This window comes from Rousettus aegyptiacus, unplaced genomic scaffold, assembly GCF_014176215.1.
Source record: "Rousettus aegyptiacus isolate mRouAeg1 unplaced genomic scaffold, mRouAeg1.p scaffold_m13_p_6, whole genome shotgun sequence".
NCBI lineage: Eukaryota > Metazoa > Chordata > Mammalia > Chiroptera > Pteropodidae > Rousettus > Rousettus aegyptiacus.
The window spans coordinates 98,253,465-98,278,513 of record NW_023416309.1 but is presented as its reverse complement, the minus strand read 5'-3'; the positions used below and the strand labels follow the sequence as shown (position 1 = coordinate 98,278,513).

Genomic DNA, 25,049 nt, shown 5'->3' with positions numbered 1-25,049 from the left:
AAGGAAAAGCCCTGTTAGAAACTACGTTTGTTGCTTGTTTGTAGGATTTTACCTCCTCTTTAGAGAGAAGTGCAGGATACATCGAAATACAGGCTGGAGTTTAAAAAGAAGAAGAAGAAGAAGACAAAGAAAAGAAAAGTCCTCTTGGAATCATTTCTCCTGGGAAGGTAGATGAAGGATAAGGTGCCCGCCCGCTGCTGGCCAGGGAAATGCTGTATTTTGAGGTTACAAAGAAATACTGTCAATAGGCCTATATCTATTAAAGGAATTGAATTGATAACTAATAAGCTTCCAAAGCAGAAAGCACCAGGCCCAGAGAGATTCACTGGTCAATTCTACCAAACATTTAAGGATGAAATTATACCCACTCTGTATAATCTCCTTCAGAACAAAGAAGCAGAGGGAATACTCCCTGATTTAGTCTATGAGACCAGCATTACCTAACAGCAAAACCAGAGACGTTACGAGAAAACCACAGACCAAACTACAGGATAGATGCAAAAATTCCCAGGAAAGTATTAGCAAATTGAGTCCAACAATGTATAAAAATGACACACCATGACCAAGAGGGATTTATCCCAGGTAGACAAAGCTGGTTCAACTTTCGAAATTAATTAATCCATCACATCAACAGTCTAAAAAAAAGAAAAATAACATGATCCTAGCCATAGCTGTAGAAGGAAATGCTGCCCCAGCCCTTGGGGAGGCGGAGCATGTCTGAGGGAGGGAAGGGGAAGGAGGGGGAAGTAGAGGGAGGTGAGGAGAGAGGAAGGGTGGCAAGGGGGTAGGCGGGCAGGGTCTGTGAGGCAGCTGAAGCCAGAATCTGTTCCTGGGGCCTACTAAGGTGAAGGACGTGGCCAAATGTGAACCCAAAAAGCCAAACCTGCCTAGAAAGACTATAAACCTCAGGCAAAGGGTCATAAGGCCCGGGACCAGCTGCCTCCCTGAAGAACTCTCACCAAGACCATCCTCTGAGCCAGCTACCAGGGCGGCAGTCAGGGCTAAGGCCAGAACCACCACGATCCCGGCCCCAGCCTTGGCCTCCCTGGAACCTGCCCCTTCCACCTGAGAAACTCAGCAGCTTCTCCCACCTAGCTGGCCGCTGCATCCACCCCAAGGGAAGGTCGGCCTTTTCTTTGTTCAAAGACACAACTGCTCAACAAGCCATGTGCCAGCTAAGCTGCATAGGCATCCAGAGCCGCCTTTTAATGTCACCATCAGGAGGGAGCACCTTTTGTCAACTTTGCACAGCTTTGCTTGCTGGCCTCCCATGACAGTGGTTCATCTTGCCTCCAAGAAGCCACAGGGCATCAAAACCTTTAAGGCCAGAAGCCCTCCCACTGAGCATAATGGGGGTCATTGAGCAGCCCACCCACCCCTGAGCTTAGCGGCTTCTGGGATCACCATGAGTCTCTGGGCTGGAGATGGCTGACTCCCTCACTTCAGACCAACCTGCCCAGACGTGGCTCTGCTCTGCCACCAATGTCCCTCTCCATACCATGGCTGGATGTCCCCTCGCAGCACCCTGGAACCCCTGGCACAGAGAGGGGGGGGAGTTGGGGCTGGGGAGAGGGAATCCTGGACTTCTGGACTTCCTGCTCCCACTCCCTTGTGGACTTCCACCCGGGGGCACAGAGCGGACCATGTAGAAGGATATTGCCCGGGGAATAGATGAATGAAGGCAAGCAAGGCTACAAGCCCCTTCTCAAAGCCCTCCAGACATTCAGAGCTCTTCCCACCTCTTGAGTTAGAAGCCTCATTCCCAGACTAAGAAGAAAAAGAAGAAAAGACAAAACCTGTGCCCAGCCTTAATCCCGATGGGCCCCATCCCTGTGCTGCCACAGCTGACCCAGCCCAGATGACACAGGAGGGGGCTGTGGGAAGGGTCTCCTGCCCACTGACATCCTGCTTTCCCAAGGTCAAGACCATTACTCTCTGCCAGCTCTGCCAACCCACAGTCTCTCTCCCAGCTGGCACAGAGGAATGCCCACAGCCCGCACACCTTGGTCTGAACAATTCTCTGTCCAAGAGGGGCTCCCCCAGGCACGCAGTGCACATGGGGGGCAGGGCAAGGTGGTGAGGGCAAGCAGGGAGCTTGGAAGCCCCCCCCACACACACACACACACACCAGCCCCCTTGGGACCAGGCCACCACCCAGTGCTCCAGTGCTTCCCTTCCCCGTGCCTAGGCTAGCTCCACCTGACACGGGAGGGGTGGGGCCTGCAGCTGTCAGGCCACGTGTAGAGGAGGGAGGGCAGGACCTGGGTGTTCTTAAGGCGGGTCCGAAGGTGAACCGCGCCTCCCCTTACTCCTCACCTGGCCTCTGAGCTGCCTTGATCACAGCGGCCAGGAGTGAATGCAGCAGCCTGCCTGCCCTGGACGCCAGGTAGGTGCCTTTATTCTTTAAAGGAAAGAGAGGGAGACTCAGCACCTTCCCTGCCCTGACTCATTAACCCTTTGTCCCCAGCTTCTCCACCTCTCCTGGGACTCAGGGCTCAGAGTGAAGGTGGAGAGAAATAGGGAAGAAGCTGTGGGTAAGAGAGAGATGGTCTCAGGGCCTCAGACCCCAGAGTTTGTCACTCTGAAGCAGTAAATCTGTGCCCCTCGGTTGATAGGTGAGAGAACCAAGGTCCAGGGAAGGAAGAGGGCTACTCGAGGTCCCAGAGCCTTGATAGGGGAATGGCACAGAAGCCAGGCCTCCTGCCTCCCAGCCTGGCCCTGGCCCCCGTGCTGGGGGGAAATCTAGAGGTGGGCCCCGTGGTCTTCGCTGGTCCTGAGGGTTCCTGCTGTCCCTGGGTCTGGGTGGACAGGATACGACAATCAGAAGCCACTCTTCAAGCATGGGCGTGGGGTGGGGGTTGAGCTACCGAGGCAAGGGGCTTTGGGGAAACTCAGGCTTCACCCTCCTACCCCCTCCCTTTGCTGACCTGAGCTTGTCAGAGAGAGAAAAGGTTGGCAATGAAGAGAAAGGGAAATTTGCCAGAGAGCAGGATCCTCCTGCCTTTGGAGCCCTTGGGAACAAAGAAAGTGATTCGAGTCCAAATCTGAAGGGTGAGTGGGTAGGAGGGACCAATAAATAGGGCAGAGCTGGCTAGAGCCCTCCCTGCCCACTACACACCCCAACACAGACACACGCACTCACACATACGTTCTCTCACAGACACGCACACATACACACCACACACACCTGAGTCCCAGGTGCCCCCCCCCCCACTTTAGAGCAGGAAAGAAAGAACTAGAAGGGCACTGGTGGGAGCAGGGTGTCCAGGAATGAGGGAGTGAGCCTAGCCCCTGCCCTGGGAAGTCCGAGGTGGTTCAGAAGTGTTAAAAGTGAGAATTTGAATAAGGGCCCTCCCAGACCCGTCCCACTGGGTTCCAGACTCCCCGGAGGGAAAGAGGTGAATGGGGTCCTAAATCTATGAAGCAGAGACACAGGGTGTGGGGCTGTGCAGCCACAACCACCTGGGTTCAAGTCCCAACCTCACCACTGACTGGGTTCAGGGCTTGTATGACCTTGGGCAAATCCCTCCATGCTCTAGCCCCGCGTAAGAGTACCCTCCTCCCAGAACCACTGAGAAAATGAAATGAGCAAGTTTTAAGTGTCTGTCATTATCATATCCCCATTATGGGACACCCGAGGCCCAGAGAAGAAAGGACTCATGTCCAGGATGGCACAAAAGCAGTTTCTAGATCAGTAAGCAAGCAGCTTGGGTTCTGGTCCTGGAGGGAGACCCAGGCGTCCCCAGTTGGTGCTCCTTAAAGTCAGTAAGGCCAGGGCTCAGTCGAAAACCACGTAAGGTGCACCAAGATCCTGCCCTAGCACACCCAGGCTGCTCCCAGCCTGTGAGGAAAAAGCCGCAGCTCCATGTCCTCGGCTGCCCCCAGGAAGGAGCTGGGAGGCCTGTTTCCTCCCACTGCCATTTATAGACCCGCTTCAAGGGCCTAAGACGTACCACCCCCTCCAGGACCCTGCCAACGAGAAGTCTGCCAGGGGCCTACAGGAGCTGAGGGGGAGAAGAGGGGCCTGGCTTTTCTCATTAACTTACCCTGCAACCCTCCGCAAATCACGTTGCCTCTCTGTAGACCTCGTGTTCCTCTGCATTGGAACTCAATGTGGTACAAGGAGTAAAGAGTCCAAGATGCCAAAGCCTGGGTTTGAATCCCAGCTATACCACTTTTCCGGCTGTGCAGCCCATGCAGATTCCTTAACCTCTGAGTCTCAGTATCTTCATCTGCAAAATGGGTTGGTACTAAGGGCGAAGTACTTCAAAGGCTTGTGAGAGCAGAGTTACCAAATGTAACAGACACAGATGGGTGCCTGGCACATGGCGGATGTGCCATAAATGGGAGCTGTTACTACTTATTCTTATGAAGGTGTTACGCTCCGCATAAGCCCTTATTCCTAAGTACTACTTAGAATTGTCCACCTGGTTCCACGTCACTTTCAGGGAGATCACAGGGCAGGAATTCTTATTCCCATGTCACAGATGGAAAAACTAAGGGTCAGAGTTACGCCTTAAGGTACTGTTTGAGCTGGGAATCGAATCTGAACCTTTGGACTCCAGAGTCCACATTCGTTTCATTTGCCCCAGGCTAAGTCTCAATGCCTTTTCCAGCTTTGGGGGGGTCTGACTCTAAAGCAGGAAGTAATGGAGGCCTCTCAGAAAAAGGGAGAAGCAGAGATAGGGAGTGTTGGGGGGCGAGCAGTGAAGCTCAGGGCAGGCGGTGATCATGCGACCAGCATGTCCCAGCTCCTTACGGTTTTCTTGGCAGCCTCAGTCCCAGAACGTCTTACCTCCTGCCCAATCCTGCCTGTGGCATTAAGGTTAGACAACAGGGATAAATTTTCATAGTAAGGGAAATGAGGAAGTTGAGACATCTCTTTCCCAGATGAATCCCCAAGGAGTGAAAATGATCTGATGATGTCACTCCCCAGCTCATATCTTTGTTCTGTGGCTCCCCTTGCTCTCAAGCTTGAGACAACACTACTGAGCCCAGCCGATAAGGCTCTGCAGGGTCCTGCCACCCTACTCCATCTTTCTACACCCCACCTCGCCCTACCCCACCCCGTTCACTCTATGTGTCCTCTGTTTCACAGATGCTCAATAATGCTTCTTGATTTCCCCCGTTTGACAAGCTTCTGAACACACCTGCCTTCTCACCCTTATCTGCCTTGCCCAGCTAGCTCCTGCTTTTCCTTCCTATCTCCCTTTCCATGTCCCTTCCTCCAGGAAGTTCTCCCTGACCTCTCCACCGGTGCCTAAACAAACAGTGCCCGAGAGTCCCCTCTGTTTTTCCTCTTCCTTGGTGACACATTTTATGATCGTTCCCTCGATCACTTTGTGTTTCACCATCTGGCCCACATGGAGCAGCAGCTAAGTACAAGGGCCCTGACGTCAGGCAGCCTGGGGTCCAGTCCTGCTCTGATGCTTGCTGGCCATTTGCCCTTGGGCAAGTTACTTACCTCTTTGTCTCCACTTTCATGCTGTAAAATGGAATAATAACAGTATCTACCTCATAAGGTTGTTTTGATGATTTTAAAAGATTTTACGTGTAAATATCAGTGCTTATGTGCATGGTAATTACTCAATAAATATTAGCTAGTATTTATTTAAGAAATAAGACTGGAACATAGTAAATATTCAATAAACTTCTACTGAAGTTATTGTGTTTAACAATCATTTGCATAATGCTTAGTATGTACCAGGCACTGTTCTAATATGTTACACATATTAATTCCTTTTATAGATAAGGAAACTGAAGGACAGAGAATTAATTAACTTACCCGACATCATAGAGCTAGTAAGCGGGGGAGCCAGGATGCAAACTCAGGCAGTCTGGCTCCAGCACCCATGCTTTTAAATGAATGAATAAATATGCCTTTGTTTGGGGGGAGAGAAAGCAGTGGTTTCATCCACAAAAGTTACTCAGTTCCCACCCTTGGCCTCTTTCAGGTCCTGGGAGCTCTTGATTGGCAAGCGACATCTCTGGGATATAAGTGAGTCTGGTTGGAAGCCAGAGGTAAACCTCCAGGTCACTGCCCCCACCATGTCACAGGTGATGTCCAGCTCCCTACTGGCAGGAGGCCATGCAGTCCACTTGGCTTCCTGTGAGGAACCCAGGAGGGCCCTGCACCCAGCACCCAGCCCCAGCCTGCCACCCCAGTGTCCTTACTACACCACAGAAGGCTGGGGAGCTCAAGCCCTGATGGCCCCCATGCCCTACAAAGAGGCCCCCAACAGGCTCCAGCAGGCCCCACAAGCTGGAGACAAAGCCAGCTGCCTCCTACAGTCCCCTGGTGAACAAGCCTCAGGGGCCCTGGAGGACCTTGACTCCTACATTGACTTCTCACTGGAGAGCCTCAATCAGATGATTCTGGAACTGGACCCCACCTTCCAGCTGCTCCCCGCAGGGGCTGGTGGCTCCTGGGCTGAGCCCACCCAGAGCACTACCTCGAGGAAGAAGAAAGAGGAGCCTGAAGCCTTGGGTAAGGACCTGGGGCACAGAGCCGGGAGGGCACCTTTAGGAAAGAGGACTTTTCTATCAAATCAGAGGAATGTGAGACAATGTCCTGTTGGGAGGTGCTGTGCAGCCCAAACAAGTTACTTAACTTCTCTTTTCTTTGCTATGAAAAAGAGATAAATACGGATTTCCCTAACTATCTACTTCCGTTTGGTTTCTGAGTTTGCAAAGTGGTAGATACCTATTTTATTATTTAAGGTGATTTTTTCAGAGAATTTAAATAAGCTAATACACACACACACATACGCGTGTGTGTGTATTTTGTACACTGCCATGTGTACAAATACATGTGAGGTCCCTGAAACTGGCTGTTCTTTGGCGTCTCTCCTTAGGTCCTAACCTAAGCCCCTTGAAATTTTTGTAGGATTGTTATCTGGACCCCTGTCCCTGTTTAGGGAAGTATCTGTCTGGGGAGGCCCAAGTTAAAGGTAATGGGGTTGGAGAGACACAGAATTCAGCCTCTTCAGGGTGGTAGCCCTGTCGTGTTTAAGCCTGGATGTGCCTGTAAATGTGTAACAACTGGCTCCCTGGTGGGGTGGGAGAGAGCCCTGATTTGAAGCATCTGCCACTTTCCACAGTGTAAATTCTCCCACCATGGTCAATTTCAAGCTACCAACATATTACTGAATGTGGCTTTGGAAAGAAATACACTGTAGCAGGCCATTATATAGTATTTACACCCATACAACAGATGTAAATAACCTCAGATCGTGGATAATAGTAAAATGTAGTAAAGTCATTGGGATGTGATGAATTTTGAACATTTATTACTTTGAGTTTTAATATGTTATTTCATCGTAAGTTTTCATAATCTAACTTTTCATAATAGTGGAGTTCAGCAACAAATTGGACAAAATCCTGAAAATTAAACATTCAGCTCTCATGAGCTGGTACAAGCCAAGTCCAGTATGCTGCTGAAACTTAAGGAATCTAGAAATCCCTACATCTGGCTTCAGTTTCCCAAACAAAGAATTTAAATATACTCTGAGGATGAGGGTCAAGGAGCAGCAGCCCCATTAGACAGGCTGAAAAACTGAGGCATCGAGGAATTTCAAAAGCATGGGTCAGGGGGGTGTGGTCAGGATTAGAAATAAGATCCATGAGCACTTCTACTTATTGAGTACTTATTATATCCAGGCACTGTGCTGAGCATTTCCTAGTAGAACCTTTAATCCTCTCAGTCCACCCCCATGAGATGACTATCTTATCCCCATTTTACAGACGAAAAAACTGAGGTTAATGGACCTGAGTAAGGAGCCAGTCTAGCCTAATTGCTGGAGTTGGGCAAACCTTATATAAGCTGTTTACTTCACTTCTTCGTGTCTCAGATTCCTCATCTGTGAAATCTAAATGAGTTCTTACCTCAAAGAGATTAAAAGAAATAACACTTGTTGGGTGTTTATCGCAAACCCTGGCACACTGTGAGTCATTATAAACGGTGGTTGTTTTATTAAATGCTGGGGTTGTGTTTAGGACCAGCCCCAGGGTAGGTTTAGGCTCTGGGGTAAAAGCGAGCCCAGCACCCAGGGCCTCTGGCGCCAGGCTCCTGGCCCGCCTTCTGTTCATACCACTGAGCGGTGGCGGCCAGGCCTGTTAAAAGAACTGCCTCCAGCCCTTAAAAGTCTTCCTGCTTCTTAAGGCCAGTCCTGGGCATGCCTCTGCAGGGAAGGTGGCTTGGGCCAAATTACCATGGGCAGGAGCAAGCCTAGGGCTTTAATGTTCACGCCCGGGGTCAGGGATTCCACGCAAAGGCCAGCTGGGGCATGACCAGTCTCAGGGAGCGTCCAAATGTGTGGGGTGAGAATGTTGACAATTGGGTTCTTCCTCCAAGGGATCTATGGGCGGTAGTCTGTGTTCTCAGATGCCCTCGGCACACTTGTCATCATGAGGATGTGTCCACCTAACACTGGTGCCGGAGTAGGCGGCAGTGGTCAGAGGGTCCTGAAGAAGCCGCCTAGCTCTGCCCTATGGTCTGATGGGATTAAAAAAAAAAAATTTCCCTTAACCTCCACTCTGATACTTGCGATGCTTGGGAGCTTACTACCCCCGATTCGGGCCAGCCAGGTTAGCTCCCTGTTAGAAAGTTCTTCTCTTCGCTCACAAAGAAGAGTGAGCACCCACGTGCCATTGTGCTGAGCTGCACATCTCAGCCACTGGTGACCGTGCAAGCTGTCCCAGGCCCATGGCAGTGTAACTAGTTCTGGGCACCACGGGGAGTTTTTATCCGGTCACAGGTATCCCATGCAGAGGACGCCCCTCCCTTTGTATTTTCATCCTTCCAACTTTTGGGGCGTTGAAGGGAAGACATTCTATAATTGTGGTGTTAACAGATGTTCACTGTTTCTCTTTCCTAACCTGGAAAAATTAAAAATTAAGCATTGGCAATCCTATGTTAACCCCCCCACTCCAATATATACGGATAGATTTTCGTAATGCATGATCCTAGCATCTACCCTGTGAAGTAAATAACGGTAACCTCATTTTACGGATGAGAAAACTGGGGCTCAAGCAGGGAAAGTGAGGCCCGTGTCACACAGCTAGTGAGCGATCGGTCGGGCCTCAGAGCCTGGCTTCTGGGCGCTGGTCTCCCTGTCCCTGCCTTTCTCTCTTCTGTGGAGCTAGTTTTCCACCCTCCAGGGCAGAATAAATCTGTCGGAAGGCAGCTGGGGTCCTCTTCTGAACACCCACCTCTCTGGTGCTGGAAGATGTCCCCCCGGCTTCCCTGCCCCTACTTTTCTTTCCCTTCCTTCAGACTTACCCTGGGGCTGGGGGTCCCCATCTCACAAGGGACATGGCTCCTAGAAGCACATACCGTATCCCTTTATTTATCCTCTCTGCCACCCCTCCCCATCTTTGGAACAGGCCCCCACTTTTATTTTCCAGCAATTTCTGCCAGGCAAGGCTGTTTGCCAATCCCAAATGAAGGGTGTCTAATAACTGTCTCTCCACCCTCACCCACATGACCCTCCCCAGCCCCCACCCCCCGCCCAGCCTGGTGCTGGTGCCCGCATCCACCCTGCACTGCTCAGACTTGCCCCATGGACCTGTAAACAGGGACTGACTCTACCGGGTGATGGGGCGGGGGCCTCCACCTCCCCCAGCCACATCCACCTCAGGGCGGCAGCGGGAGGTGACTCAGAGCTCCAAGACTCCTCCTCCTCCAAGCAAGACCTTTAGTGGTGTCTGGGTGACATAGTCAGGAGGGGCTGCAGGGCTTCACCAGGCCAAGAGACCCTCCACAAAGAAGCCAAGCCCCTTCTCATAGGGCAAGGCCTTGGGAAACATCCCGAGGAGCCCCTCCTCCTGGAAGAGAGCCCAACCAGAGCACAGGAGCCGGAGTCAGGTTCCTCCACTCCCTGGCTGTGTGACGTTGAAGAACTCACTTAACCTTTCTGTGCCTTTTTTTTCCTCATCTGTTATACAATATTAACAATATTTCCTACTTCAATAGAGTTATCATGACAGCTGAATGAGCTAATACAGGTAATATGTTTGTAACAGCACTGGCACACAGCACTCAATAAATGCCAGTTTTTATTAAAAATTATGCAATAAATGTTAGCTCCACTCCCACTTTTCTCTGAACCTCAGTTTCCTCCTCTATAAAAGTGATGCCTACTGGTGTTGAGCGTAAGGGTTGTCGTGAAGCTTGAAAGGATTATGGGTGTAAACAGTATAAAGTCCTATAAAAACAGAAGTTGATCCTGCAAAAGGATCTACTCCATCCCAAGACTTTTTTCTTTCAGAGCCCACAGCACATTATGCCAAATAGTCTCCTCTTGCTCTCAGCTGTGGGACCTACACCTTAGACAGAGAGCCTTAGCCATCTGACCGATACTGTCCCCAAAAGCAGGCAGGAAGGAGATGCACCTGGAAGCTCACCATGGGCCAGACTCCAGGCTCCATTTATCCATGTATTTCATCCTCGCCACGACCTTGGGAGGTTGGTTTTAGCTCCCCACTTTGCAGATGAAGAAACTGAAGCTCAGAGTGGTTAGGAAAGTTACCCAATGCCCCTTAGCAGAAAAGTGGCAAAGCCAGGATTCACACGACAGGATTGACGACAAAGCCAGGCCTGTTCCTCTGCCCAGGGAGCAGCAAGCCCAGGTCAGCCTGCCAGCACCGCCCCTCATATGATGCAATCCTCCACCCCCACCCCGGCCCAAGCAGGCTCAGACAGAGGCAGTCACCCTGAGCAGAGCCAGAGGGCCCGACACAGGAGCGGGCTGGGGCAGGCGGGAGCTCCAGTCACAGCAGGCGGGGAGGATGGTGCATGTGCCAGAGCCAAAGGGTTTGGGAGCTGAGGGTGCAGCTTCCTGCTGACTCTGTCCCAGTTTCCATCCTGGGAAGCCGGAGGCAGGACTCACAGCAGAAGTGGGCAGCTCGGTAACCCCCACCTTCTACCACCTTTGCTGGAACAGCACCCACACCGGGGGGTGGGGTTTGGTACCCATCTTCACCATGAAGAGAACCACAAGGTGCCCCAGTCCAGAGAGGAGCAAAGTCTGGGGACAAGAGTCCTGGGTGCCCGCTCTGGGGAATGGAAAGAGCATTGGAGTGACTCAGCAGCCTGGGCTGTGTTCGACAACCAACCACTGTGCACCCGCTACCATCGAGGCAAGGGAGGCCCACAGCTCGTCAGCTCAGCAAGCCCTGCCCCCAGGGGGCTCCCACCCCACAGCGGAGTTTTCACACTCTAAAGTGGACCCAGATCACCTGGGGAACTAAACAAACAAGCAAGCTGAGGCCAGGGCCCACCCCGGAGATTCCGGTCTAACTGACACGGGGCAGAACCTGGGCGTTAGGACTTATAAAAGCTCACGCTTGAGAACCCCTGCCTTCACTGTAGGCACAGACACGGAAACAACTCTCACATGCCTGAGTACCAGAGGCAGAGAAGATGTGACTAGCACACTCCATTAAGCAGTCGTTTCAATGTGGGGAGTGGGGCGTACATGAAGAAGAGAATCTCCCAGTTTTAAAGGGCTTGCTATGTGCCAGGCATGGCGCCAGGCCCCCTACATTTATCTCATTCAATCCTTACTGTAACACCAAGAGGCTGGGCAGAATCACCCCATTTTACAGGTTGTGGAAACTGAGGCTCTAGACGATGAAGTCATTTGGCCAATCTCTCTCAGATAGTAAGGGGCAGAGCCAGATGTGAAACCCAGATCTGTCTGACTCCAAGGTTTGTATTCATTTATCTGCATCTCCCCGTACAGGGAAAGATGTCACAAAGAAGGTAACTTTGGAACTGGGCCCTGAAGGTGAAGCCAGATGCTAATCCTGATTCCAAAGAGCTTCTCCTCTCTGAGCTTCTCCTCTCGGTTTTCTTGTCTATATAAAAGAGGGGATACCAGATGGTCTTGAGGACACCCTTCGGCATTCTTGTTCTGAGTCCAGGACCCCGGGTTTCACCAATGTTCTGCTTCTCTTCTCAAAGATATAAAGTACATCGAAGTGACCTCCACCAGATCAAAGTGTCACGATGGTCCCCAGCGCTGCTCCAGCCCGTCCGTCACCCCGCCCTTCGGTTCTCCACGCAATGGCGGCCTCCTCCTTTCCAGGGATGTCCCCCGAGAGACTCGAAGCAGCAGCGAGAGCCTGATCTTCTCCGGGAACCAAGGGAGGGGACACCAGCGCCCCTCACCCCCATCTGGGGCTCTCTCCTCTCATCCCCCACCCTCTCCTAGCATCGCCATCCCTTGCGTGGGGAGCAAGGCCTTGGGCCCCCATGGCTTGGGTTCCCCATTGGTGGCTTCTCCAGGCTTGGAGAAGGGGCTGGGGGGCCTGGCCCCACAGCGAGGCAGCAGGGTCTCTGTGCTGTCAGCCAGCCCAGCATCTGATGTCAGCTACGGGTTTGGAAGGTAGGTCACTCCCACTATAGCTTCAAATGTAGTCTTCACAACACACACACACACACACACACACCCTAAAATTGTAGAGGAGCACCCCCCTGCTCTGTCTGAGCAAAATCTGGGTGTTCACAAAAGATAAAAGTAGATGTTCTCTTTTATACCATCACAGCCATTTGGATCTCAAGATTTCCTCAAACATTTAGACTATGATTCAACATACAAAAATCTTGACTGATACCTACCTCTTGTGAAGAGAACTGTTGTATTAGAGGCCCACCTGTATCCTTTCCAGCCCTCATACCTCCCATCTTCATGAAGGGGGTTTTTTCGAACCTCAATAAACAGGGATGTAAATAGAACTGGAGGGCCTGGGATGGACCATTTAGGAAAGAAAAGCCTCCCTCCTCTTTGTTATTGGCAAAACCCAGCAGGAGGGAGAGCGAACCTGCCTGGCATTATTTACAGTCCTCAAGCCCAGTTCTCTGCAGGCCTGACGATAGAGCTGCCCATACACCCATCCTGCTTAAGAAGACCAAAGCCCCCCACATCAACTCAAAAGTCACTGTGCCAAGGCAGTCCCTGGCAAGGAGACTGGGATCCCACACCCATGCCTGTTGGCATAGGTCTCTGAGCTCAAGGAGAAGTCTGGCTAGATGCAGAGCTGGCCTCCTTCTCCTCCTCCAGCTGGGGATTCCCTTCTCATCAGAGTAGATGTGGTCCAGCCCAGGTCCAGCCCGCGTACAGGGCTCTGGGAGTGACGGGGAGGCTGGTGTGACAACTCAATCAGCTCTGCCCTGCTGGGAAAGCAGAGGGAATCGGTCTCACCTAAGCACATGTGACTTGCAGGGAATCAGACCATTGGCTACTTTAATTGATCAAAGACTCTACAGTCCAGGGACATTTCAGCACCCCTTAGAGATCAGGCGGGTGTGCCCTTTGCTCTGGGTGATAGGAAGTAGAGTATGCAGTATTTTATTAAACCAAAGCCATGGACACCCAGATTACTAAATTATAGAGCCTGGCTCTGGCTGCTGATTGTCCACTTCAACACCCTAACGCCCTGCCTGTCTGGTGCTCTCTCCCCTTGCAGCTGCCAGTCCCTCCTCCACTCCAGCATCTCCAGCCAACAGTCATATTCTAGGTCCTTGGAAAGCCCGGCCAGCTCTTCCTCCAGCCTCCACAGCCTTGGCCCAACGTCCTTGTGTACGAGAGCCAGTGACATCCAGGTCTCCAGCAATCCCACCCCAAGCACGGGCCAACCCAGAGCCACCTACTCCCCACCACTGGCCAAGGAACATGCCAACAGCTGCCCCCCATCCATCACCAACTCCATGGTGGACATACCCATCGTGCTGATCAATGGCTGCCCAGAACCAGGGTCTCCCCCAACTCGGCGGATGCCAGGACACCAGGACTTTGTCCGACCTGGGGCTGCTTCTGCTAGCAGCCCCTATCCAGCCACTAGGAGCCACAGCCAGACCCTGCCAGATGCCTCTCCCACCACAACTCTGGAAGGTACGCTGTAAGCCAACACCTTGAGTATTGTAAGGTCTGGCTAGAGTGAATACACAAACCACCAGTGGGTTTCTGCAATAGCCGATCGACACATTTATTGAGTACTCACTGTGTGCCAAGCACTGTGCCAGGTAATGGGGCCGAACAGAGATGAAAACATTCTAGAAAGAGAGACTAAAATCAAGGAACATTATAGACTGGGATAAACACCGAGATAAAGAAATATTTTAAGTCTTGTGGGGACACAGAGGGCGAAGTAACCTTTTAGTCTGGAGAACCCCGGGAAGGCTCCTCAGAGGACGTGACATCTGGGCTGGACCTGGAAAGTAGATCAAAGTCTACTGCCAGAGCAGGAGAGGAAGGGCATCCCCAGCAGAGGGGACAGAGTCCACAGCCATGAAGGTGTGGAGCACATGGCACGTTTCAGGGACTGGGATGTTGGGATGTTGGGTGCGGGGTGAGGTCACTAAGAGTAATTTAGGGCCTTGGAAACCAAGTTAAAGAGTAGATTTTACCCTTTGGGCCAGGGGTCCCCAACCCCCGGGGTACAGACTGATACTGGTCCACGGCCTGTTAGGAACTTGGCCGCATAGCAGGTGAGCAGCCGGAAGTGAGCACAGCTCCATCTGTATTTGTAGCCGCTCCCCAGCACTAGCATCACCGCCTCAGCTCCACCTCAGATCATCAGGCATTAGATTTTCATGAGAGCACCGGTCCTTGGTGCCCAAAAGGTTGGGGACCGCTGCTTTAGGCAATGGGAGACTGTCAGAGTGTTTCATACAGGGGAGCGGTGGGGACAGCGGCACACATTCAATAGGTCACTCTGGCAGCTTTGTAGCAGATGAATTTCAGGACCCGGCCTGGGCAGGAAAAACAGTTTTTATCTGGTTCCGTTTGAGTCTTTATCATGAAGTGGTCCAGACAAGCCAAAACAGGGCCTGAACCAGGGTGGGGCGGGGGGTGGGGTGCAGGAGAGAGAACAGAGCCAAGGGACCCTCGGGTTATGGAAGCAGCAGGCTAGATGACTCACTCATGAGAGGGGAAGGCAGAGGGAGTCGGTAATAACTCTGACGTGGGTAGATGACGAGCAGACCGAGTGGGAGGACAGGGTAATGCAGACAATGCATTCCATTTCAGACAGTTAAAAACCACAAAACAGCAAACACCCTCCTTCCCGGAGTCTGTGACTGCAGGCATCCAAAAGAACAAGACCAACCAGAACCCAAAGCGGTAAACGACAGAGGCTAATTAAGCCTTAGCGCCCCCAGGTGCTCTTTACCCGTGGCCAGAGCTCCCGGCTGAGCCCCGGGGACACTATCCCTGTTCCCTACTTGCTCAGTCATTCTCCTTCCCAGGGCTTCTCAGTCCTCCCTCAGCCACAGGCATCAAGGTGGCTGACCCGGTGTGGGGGAGGGGTGAAATGCTAACTCTGCTCTGCTGCTCACTCCCGCTCACAAAGCCACATTGACGCGAGCAGGAGAAAAGACAAGGCACATATGCCTTTGAATCTGCTCTGGCCATTTTCCTAGGACACATCATCTGCAGATTTCAGTACAGTGTGTATGAGTTACTCTCCACTGGCCCACAGCACACCTTTTCAAGATGCTAAAATTAAAAACTACTGCTCCCTGCCTTAGGGACCGGGAAAATGAGCATTCAGGCATCTCAAAGAGCACATTTCCTTAGCCTGATGATATTCCCATCTTGATTTGGCGATGCCCTGGGATCTCATCAGATTCCGCAAAATATTCCCACAAGAAAATCCATTGTAACTTAATAAGCTATTGGAGTATTAAAGACCCTTAAAAGTTTTTTAGTTCGCTCAGCCCCCTCTGGGCTTCAGGAGTGGAACGTTTGTCCCAAGTCAAAGTCAAACATCCCTTCTCCTGACCTCTGAGCACACGGCCCAGAAATGCTGTTTCCCTTTCCTTCACCTTTTCTTTTGTTTTCTTTTTGAAACCGAAGATACCCCTAAGGAACTCATAGTATCATCAAGGGGAATGAGAGTGCAAAATCAAAGAAATTATGTATCTCAGAATCCCTTATTTATCCTTTATTTCAGTCCCAACCAGGCATCACTAGATATAAGAAACTGTTCACATTAAACTGAGATTTGTATTTGTTTCTGATTCATTACTAGAATGAATCAGAGGGGAGACTCCTAAGCCCTAAATTTTTCTGTTGGTTTTTGCCTCTTTAGGCAACTATAGATACAATGGGTTGCGGTAGAAGAGGGTGGGTTGGATGCGACTACTAGGAAGGGGGTGGAAAGGGTCTCTCAACTTCTGTCCAGCCTACAGGGTCCCCACTCTCTGTCTGTCTGCAGGTCCTGCCAGGGACATGCAGCCCACCATGAAGTTTGTGATGGACACCTCTAAATACTGGTTTAAGCCAAGCATCACCAGAGAACAAGGTAAAAGGAAGCATTAGGTTTCAGGGGATGAGTGATCCAGGAATCAGGTCTGGGTTCTGCAGTTGGGACCCTGGGTCATGGCAGAGGAAGGACTGGCAAATGGAAGGTCCAGGGAAGGGGGTTGTCCTGCGGACCTCGTGACCCAAGAAAATGGGGACTGCAGCGGGAATGGTAGAGATTAGATAAAAGACTTCCTGGGCACAAAAGGTGACTCTGTAACATCTACTCTATGAAGACCCTATAGGGGTAGGGGGACAGAGGATGTCCAGGTGGGGCGGTAACTGTCTCTGACCCAAGGATTGTTCCAGCAATCGAGCTTCTGAGGAAGGAGAAGCCAGGGGCTTTCGTTGTGAGGGACAGCTCTTCGTACCGAGGCTCTTTCGGCCTTGCCTTGAAGGTGAAGGAGGTCCCCGAACCTGCCCAGAACCGATCAGGTATGCACCTGTCTCTGTCTTTAATCAAGGCCTCTCAGAGGCAATGGGGTGTGGCAGGTTCTAGTCCCAGCTCTGCCGCTAGCTTGCAGGGTGACCTTGGGCTAGACCCATAACGACTCCTGGGAGGAGGGTCCACATCAGTGCTCTCCCAGCTGTCCCTCAGTATCAATGCTCTGTGAGAAACTCCTTTCATGGTAAGCCTGAGCTGTGTCCACCTCCCCAAGCCCCCAAATTCCCAGCTCTACTCTCACGGTGGGAAGAGGAGGAGGAAGGTCCCAAGCCCTCTCCAGGTCGCTCTCTTCTGGTGCCCGTCTCTCTCCAGACCAGATTTATTGTGAAGGAACCTAATAGAATAACATGTGTGTGTTCGCTTTATCACACATGCGACAGCTCATCGCATGCTTTCCTGTGGTCTCACACACACAACACACATCTATGGGGCACTGAGGAAGGAGCCAGGATACCTCACTGAGAAGAAAGATAAAAACAGATCATTGTAGTATAAGGTACCTGAGTCACAGCCCGCCCCCAACTAAACCCCAAGACTGTAGCCCTCATGCAACAAACGAATGAGGTAACTGAGGCACTGAGAGTTACCAGGTGACTCCCCAGAGCAAGTACATGACAGAGAGGATGAAAACCGAACCTCAAGTTCTCTATGCCTCTTGGTCTAAATAAGAGAGTGACCTCTGGGGCGGTGTCGATTACCAAGGAAGCCTTACTGAAGAGCACAAAGAGAGGAATAAGCTGAGCGCTGGTGGGAAAGGGGCAGAAGGTACCGTTCACCCTCCCAGGCCAGCCTGGCTCCAGCAGGGACCATCTGGTGGAGAAAATAGCCCCTGGGAGAGCGTAAGTAGGGGGAGAGAGAAACCACACCAAAGAGTTGAGATTCAATCTAAACAGTCGGGAACCATCCCTGAAAGCTCTTGAGATCAAGAGAAAGGTTTCTTGAAGGGAGAATTACTGGACGCAGAAGCCTTTGAGCAAAAGTGCGGGCACCTCCTTTGTGGGAGGCCTTGGAGATAACACTCCTACAGTCCCACCCAGAGGCAGGAGGATGAGCAGGTTAACCTCTGGAGGGACCCGGAAGAGGCAGGTCAGGTGTGGCTCTCACTGGGCTCTGGAGCTCCCATCCACATGCACGCTTTCTCCCTTCTCTGTCCAGGTGAGGAGAGCGGTGACCTCATCCGCCACTTCCTCATCGAGTCTTCTGCCAAAGGAGTGCATCTCAAGGGAGCGGATGAGGAGCCCTACTTCGGTGAGCCCCTCTGGCCCTCAGGCCCCTGGGTGAGCCCATCCCCGTGGGCCGGGAGGGTGGTCTGGGAAGGCCTTCTCACACAGGGCTGCTCGTTTTTTTTTGCAGGGAGCCTCTCTGCCTTTGTGTGCCAGCATTCCATCATGGCCCTGGCCCTGCCCTGCAAACTCTCCATCCCGCAGAAAGGTGGGTCTGGGCCCCAAGGACGCAACAGCCAAGCACCGGGTCTGTTTGTTCTCATTAGAGAGGCTCCTAGCGGATTATTTATGGATTATCTTAGTTAAAAGTGCATGCTCTTAGGTCTGTCAACATCTCTACTTCCTAGCTGTGAGAATCTGAGAATGTTGACCTCTCTGAGCCTCAGTTTCCCCATCTATGAAATGGGGACAGCCATCATCATACTTACAAGACTGATATGAGGATTAAATGAGATAACTCAGGCAAGGCTCTTAGCACAATGCCTGGCACAGAGTAGAGGTTTGATAAATAGTAGCCTTCTCTGAGAGGATGAAATCAGCCAGTATGGGGAGGTTTTTTTTTTTTCCTTCCAGGTACAATATTTATTGGGCCCTCATTTATTCATAGCTCACTGCAACCATCTGAAGTAGATGTTGCTGTTACCCCCATTTCACAGATAAGAAGTAGAGGGTTCGAGGGGTTAAGTGATTTGCCCAAAGACACACAGAGTCAGACCCCAAGCCCAGATCAGAAAGCCCCATCCTAGCTGCACCCCGAAATGGAGCAGGTCATCTCAGATATGCAGCGAGGGGGGAGGTTCTGGGCAAGAGCAGGGGGAGTCCCTGGTGGAGTGACTGCGAGAGTCTCCCTACTTTCTGCGAAGAAAGGCTTGGGGTTGGGGTAAGGTCCCAAAGAAGTGAGGAGGTCAGGGGCCTCTGAGGACCAGGTCACTGCAGCAGTCCAGGGGCTGGAGGAGTGAGGAGGAGAAGGAGGGATCAAAAGGCTTGCAAGCTGGACGCTAGGGAGCCCAAAATGCCTCATTTGCCTGATGACAACAATCACACCTGGTTTCTCAGCCCAGTTATCTCCAGAAGGTGTGGGCTGAGGTAGGAGATGTTCAAAGGGATTAATGGTTCCTATAAGAGGGGTCTACTCACTCCGCCCCCGCCCCCTCGGGGGCCTGTTCCTTTACTTTGACTCAGAAATGGGAGGTGGAGATGGAACCTCAGACCCCTCTGCAGATGGCCGAGCCTCCTGCTTAAAGAAATCAGCAAGTGAGTGGTACAGGGGACACTCCAGGCTTGACTGCGCCCCTCCAAGAGCACCTCCCAGGCCTGCACACACGCACGCACGCACATGTCCACATGTGTTGCCCATCACAGCCTTATTTCTTCATCTTTAACAATGTGTCATATTCCTCCCCTTCGCTGTAAACCAGCAGAGGAGAGCCTGCAGGGAGGGGGCGAAAGGGGAGAGGGGAAGGAGAGAAGGGGTTGGCCAGGCTTATACCCCATCCTGCACACACAGGCCACGATGGTGGCTCTCTGGATCTGAAGTATCTGCTCTCGAGGTGGTCTCTGGGTCTGGTATCCTCTGGGGGCGTCGGGTCTGAGTCCCAGGGGTTTCTACAGGGGAAAGGTCCCTCTTCCTGACATCTAGAGGCCAGGCACAGATCAGCCCTTGTCTGAGTGACTGTTCTTCTGAGCATAACAGCTCCACCCCGTTCTTGTCTTCTTTCCCTTCTCTCAACAATGAACCACAGGGTGCGGGCCATGGGGGGTGGGGGGTGGAGGCAGCACCATCTATGGGCCTGCCTGGTGACTCAAAGAGGGGCCCCACTGGATTCCTGAAGAAGGAAGGCTGCCCCATCCCCTGGCTCTGGGTGGAGGAAGGACCAGGGCCTGGGTGACCTCCCGTGGGGTCCCAGCCAGGCTCCAGTGTGGTATCTGCATCCCACAGGCTGCCATGCCCTGTACCTGACTTCCGTGAGTGTGGAGACCTTGACCGGAGCCCTGGCCGTGCAGAAGGCCATCTCGACCACCTTGGAGAGGGACGTTCTCCCCACACCCACAGTGGTCCACTTCAAAGTCACCGAACAGGGCATCACCCTGACTGATGTCCAAAGGAAGTAAGACACTTTCCCTTGCCCTGGGGCTGCAGGGCTGGGCAGGGTGAGCTGGTCCATTGGCCAAGATGGCTGTGATGGAAGCAGATTCAGTGTCCTGGACCCAACAGGTTCAGCAATGTGCTGGTGACTCCAAGCAAGTTCTTGGCCTTTTTCAAGCCTTATTTCAAGGACCTCCTGCCAAAGTCCCCCTTCACTGTGACCAAAGGAGATGGAATCAACCAGTATTCACTGGGCACTGATCGAGTCTGCACCTGCTAATAGAACATCTTCTATCAGCCAGACTCTGGCAACCAGTGGGACACCGTGGGATGAGGTGGCTCCTTCCTCGGGCTCAGAGATTCAGTCTAGCAGGAGCCTGGTTCTAGGCTGGAAGAACGACAAATGGCCAAGAAATAATTTCTATCCTCAAATAGTTAAATTACGTGGTGGGCAGAGAGCAGGGAGGGGCTAGAAGACCCCAATCTGTGGGACAGTAGCAGATGCGCTCATGAAAGGAGTGCAAACTTGTGCCCAGGGGCACGTGTGGGAAAGGTAATGGCAGGCTGTAAGGAATCCCGCTGGGAGGCTCCTCAGAAGGTACCAGGCTGGAGATGACGGAGGCGGGCATGACCCTGGGGTGGGCTCTCAGCAGCTCCCTTTCTCTCCTGCCTTTTCCCAGGGTGTTTTTCCGGCGCCATTACCCCCTCAGCACCCTCCGCTTCTGTGGCCTGGACCCGGAGCAACGGAAGTAAGTTCAAGGCCGGGCCAAACCAAGAAGCCTGTCCAGGGCCTAGCCGCCCACCTAGGTGTCCTGCTGGCTCTGGGACGGGATCACAGACAGAACCTACGATCCTTATAGGAGCCAGGAGCAACAGAAGGAGGGGCGGGTGGGGCATGGAGGGGGAGGGGAGGGGCACGGCGGGGGCGGGGCGGACACAGCTCGCCATTCTCCCCGCTGCTCAGCCGGAGTGTGGTGGAATGGAGCAGAGCCTCAGCGCTCACTGCTTTCCACGCTTCTCTCCCACAGGTGGCAGAAGTACCGCAAGCCCTCCTGGTAAGGCCTTCCCGTCCACCCGGCCAGTCTCCCTGAGGCAGGGCCGTGGACACAATGTGGGGAAGGAGCTGGGCCCTGGTCCTCAGGAAGCCTCCTGCCTGATAGGGGGGCCACAGGCTCTGACCTCAAGGAGCTTCAATCTGTGGGGAGAGGCCCTAGTCCGATGGCCAAGACACATCCTTCCTTTCCTCACTCTGATGCCCTGTTCAGAGAGCCCCATTCAAAATGAGGAAAACTCAGATCTTGCACTCAGGGATCTCCCAGTCTCAGAGGGAAGGCAGGCGTATAGCCCCTCCCGTTATAATGAGGTGCTGGACTTGGCTCCAGGAAGGGGCAGGGAGGAGCACTGTGGGCTGAGTTCCCCTCTCCCACCTGGTCTTGCCTCTCACACAGGCTGCTTTCTCCCACCAGGATCTTTGGGTTCGTGGTCAAGAGCCAGACCGACTCACAGGAGAATGTGTGCCACCTCTTTGCGGAATATGACACGGCCCAGCCAGTCTCGCAGGTCATCAGCCTGGTGAGTGCTCTGCTGCAGGACACAGAAAGGATGTAGTGGGGAGCTTCCTGCACACTTTCCAGATGTCTCAAGGGGCTTGCCCAGGATCCCCGTACCCTCTGAACAAGGGCCTGTGGCCACACTGATGGACCAATGTACTGGACCAAAGGAGAATGGTACTAAGTTTTGAAACACTTGAACCCACTATGACCTTCAGCAGTGACCTTCATCCAGGCCCCCTTGGGCCTCAGTTTCCTCAGCCTTAAAAGGAGGTCAATAGACAGCATCAGCTGTTCCTCTCAGACTTTGGTAGACATCTGAACAAGCTCCCCGAGATTCGGAAGCACACCCACATCTGAGGACCCCCCCATGAAAGCAACCTCTGAGGACCCCTGACTCCATCAGTCTGGACACTACTGACCTGGCAGGCTGAGCTAGAGACCTGGGACCCTATTTCATTGGCAAACAGCAGGTGCTGGGTTGGGACCCACGGGGCCCCGGCCCAAGGTCGGCCTGGGAGCAGATGTCATGCAAGGATTGAGGACCAAAGGAGAGATGGACCGACTCTTTCCCTCCATATCCGTTCCTTTCCCCACTTCCCTGATGGCGTCTTAGGCAGCTATTCCCAGGACAAAGTCGCATCCCCTGCCTTGGGTTCTTCAGGCCAACGCGGCCAGGCTTGCTGGGGCAGCTTCGCGAGGGAGAACTTGCCCCCCTGGTCGGAGACAACCCAGTTGGCCTCGTGTTCTTAATGTCTAATCTCCTCCATTACAAACGAGTGTCAGTCCCATCTTTTAATTTTCTGGTAGGCGAGGGCCCTCCAGCTGGTGTCACAACTGCCCTAGGGTTGCTTGTGTAACCTACACCTCGGTGGGAACTGTGAGACCCCCGCTCTCCAGAGCAGACGCGAGGGCCAGCTCTCGCCGTTCTGCCTGGGCTGGTCTTGCCGAGTGTCCCCTCCACCCACCCCACACAGCCCTCTGGGAGGTGTGGTGTCAACTAGCCTTGCAGCCACAGGGGGGCAGCAGAGAGTCAGGAATGCAAACTGGCAGCCATCCCAAGAGGCCAGGAGTAGTTTGGGAGGAAGGGGATCTTTCTCAGCCCACCCCCACCCCCACCCCCACCCCTAGAAGCTGGAATAGTTTGTCTGGCAGACTTGGGGCCCTAAGGAAACCACATCGTGAGTGTGGAAAGCGAAGCTCAGAGAAGAAGCCCACTTTAGTTCTTTGAAGAGCAAGTAAGTGCCTGCCCTCTCGCAGCTGCGGGCCCTGCCAGAGCATCACTGTCTTTGGCCAAAGTTGGACCTCATGGATTATGATTTCAACTCAGGAAACCGGGCCGAAGAGGCCCTGGGCTGACGGGTCTGGCTGAGACAGCCCACCCAGCCTGTGGTCTGGTACTGCTTCATCCCAGAGGCTGCAGAATACTCAACATGGTTCTCAAGGTCACAGCCTGGGGGCTGGCAGAGAGCCCTCCATACATACACCCACAGGTGCCTGTGTAGCTCCCACACAGAAAATAAATCTTTGTACAACAATTGCTTCTGAGGCGTTCAGGGCTGTCCCCTCAGAGATGGAGACCTGAACAGAGAAGGGACCTAAGTCGGCAAGTGGTGGCTGTGTCTTAGAGAAGACCACATGTGCCACACTCCCTCCCACACCCCTGGCCACAGCTGGCTTCCACTTCATAACCGTCACTTAAACCACGCCATGTCCCCCCACACCTCTGATACACCTGTTCAAGATCTCCTCCCTGCCACTCTGCCAAGAAGACAGAGGGTTGGGCTGTCCCATGTCCCGAGCTGAAGGTAAGTATGTGTGGCACCCCTGATGTGTTCCAAAGTCTCACTTGGGCGCCCTGAACGACGAGAAGAGGCAAGCAAAATATGGGTAGCTCAAGAAGAGTCTGGAAGAGTCCTTGAACCCAGATGCCTTGAGCTGTTAGCTTAGCCCTAGAGAAATGAACAAAGGCTTCATCACCCTGCCCTGGGCCTGGGGTGCTCAAGCCTGGCTCCTGCCGCTGGCAGTCCAGGTCTTGCCAAGTGGTACCGGAGGGGCCTGGAGGGGAACTTGCTTTCTTAAAGAGCCTTAGGAAGGGGAGAGCTGGACTGCTGTTTGAGCTGAACTATGGGACCCAGTAGCAGGGGCTACCCTGGAAGGCATGTAAAGAGACCCACCCAATGGCCTTGAATAGCCCCCGCCTCCTCCCCCACTAGCAAACTGCAGTTCCAGCCCCCACCCCTACCCCCCTCAGCCTGGCCATGAGCAGAGTCTGTGGAAGCTAAAAATCTCTGCTGCATTTGCAGGAGCTCATCTTTCCTCCAAGAAGATTTAATAGAGAACTTGACTTGGACTTCACTAGACAGGATGGGCAAAGCAGCCAGCCCAACAAGGGTGGGAGGGTTGGAGGGCAGAGTGAAGGAAGAACAGCTACCAAGCTAGGAGCAGGAGGAGAGGGCTGTTCACACCCACACAGGGACACCCAGGGTGTTCTCTCCAGGAGGTTCCAGGCCTTGCCCTTGGTCTTAAACCTCCCTCGCGAGTACCCTCTCCAATGTCACTTCTCCCAGCTTCCATCCCTCCCCATCTCCTTCTCCATCCTTCTCTCTGCACACTCGTACACTGCCCATCCAGCCCTCCCTCACTTCCTCTCTCCAACTTTCTCTTTCCCTCATCAGCTTTGTCCTCATCATACCTTCTCCACCCGCCCATACACAAAACCATCCTCTTTCTCTTTACAAGAAAACCCTCTCCCTGTCTCACTCTTTTCCCATTTAATTCCCTCGCTCCTTTGTTCCAAGTGGCTGGACCTACAGCGAAGCCCAGCTGCTACTGGAGTTGATGGGAAGGGAAGAGGGCAGCCCCCTGCACTGCCAATCATTTTTCAAGACTCAGATTCCCATGCCCCCTGAACCGTGCCTCTTCTCTGGCTATAGAGGGACCTCCCATCTCATCACCTCCCCCACACTCATCTCCCACTGAAGACCAAGGCTGCTCACTTCTGCTCTTTCATCCCTGACCTCCTGTCCTTAATTCTCATGCCATCCAATAGGCTGAGGGCTTGGAACCAGGGCAAGGCTAGCAGTGCCCAACCCAGAGATTGGTACCTTGGTCCATGCAACAGATGTTTTCTGACTGCATGCTTTGTTCACGTGAGCCAGGAAAACACATAAACACAACAATGTTATAACAGAGACTGTAAGTGGCACGCAGGGCCGGCAGAAAGAGTAGAAACAGGGAAGAGAGGCCTTACTCATTTGGAAGGAATGAGGGCATTGTTACCAAGGAGGTAACATCTGAGTTGGATCTTCAAGGATGAACAGTTTAGCATGCAAAGAAGGGGAGAGACCAACTTTCATAAGGCGGGAAGGGTGTTCCTATGTGCTAAGTGCAAAACGAGGCACATTTAATGTTTATCCCATTTTACAGATTGGAAAA

The 25,049-nt window shown here is 52.8% G+C and overlaps 1 protein-coding gene across 2 annotated transcripts; it reads left to right on the top strand.

The window, feature by feature from the left end:
- Positions 1 to 2,239: 2,239 nt before the first annotated feature.
- Positions 2,240 to 23,138, top strand: TNS4 (tensin 4). 2 transcript variants are annotated; one of them, XM_016150781.2, is made up of 13 exons: positions 2,240 to 2,386; positions 5,955 to 6,487; positions 11,966 to 12,389; positions 13,471 to 13,895; positions 16,222 to 16,308; positions 16,617 to 16,742; positions 17,908 to 18,000; positions 18,106 to 18,183; positions 19,158 to 19,229; positions 19,915 to 20,083; positions 20,742 to 20,810; positions 21,090 to 21,116; positions 21,528 to 23,138. In XM_016150781.2, the coding sequence occupies exons 2-13, from the start codon at positions 6,049 to 6,051 to the stop codon at positions 21,667 to 21,669; spliced, it is 2,151 nt and encodes a 716-aa protein (XP_016006267.2). In that variant the 5' UTR covers positions 2,240 to 2,386; positions 5,955 to 6,048; the 3' UTR covers positions 21,670 to 23,138. The 2 variants fall into 2 exon arrangements, with proteins under 2 accessions (XP_016006267.2, XP_016006268.2); XM_016150782.2 differs by lacking the exon at positions 2,240 to 2,386 and having other exon boundaries at positions 5,639 to 6,487.
- Positions 23,139 to 25,049: the final 1,911 nt, after the last annotated feature.

Bases quoted from the DNA above. Each gene is read 5' to 3' on its own strand.
- TNS4 (XM_016150781.2), top strand. From the start codon at position 6,049: ATGTCACAGGTGATGTCCAGCTCCCTACTGGCAGGAGGCCATGCAGTC. The intron at 13,896-16,221 runs GTACGCTGTAAG...GTCTGTCTGCAG, and splicing joins TCCCACCACAACTCTGGAAG to GTCCTGCCAGGGACATGCAG. The intron at 18,184-19,157 runs GTGGGTCTGGGC...ACTTTGACTCAG, and splicing joins ACTCTCCATCCCGCAGAAAG to AAATGGGAGGTGGAGATGGA.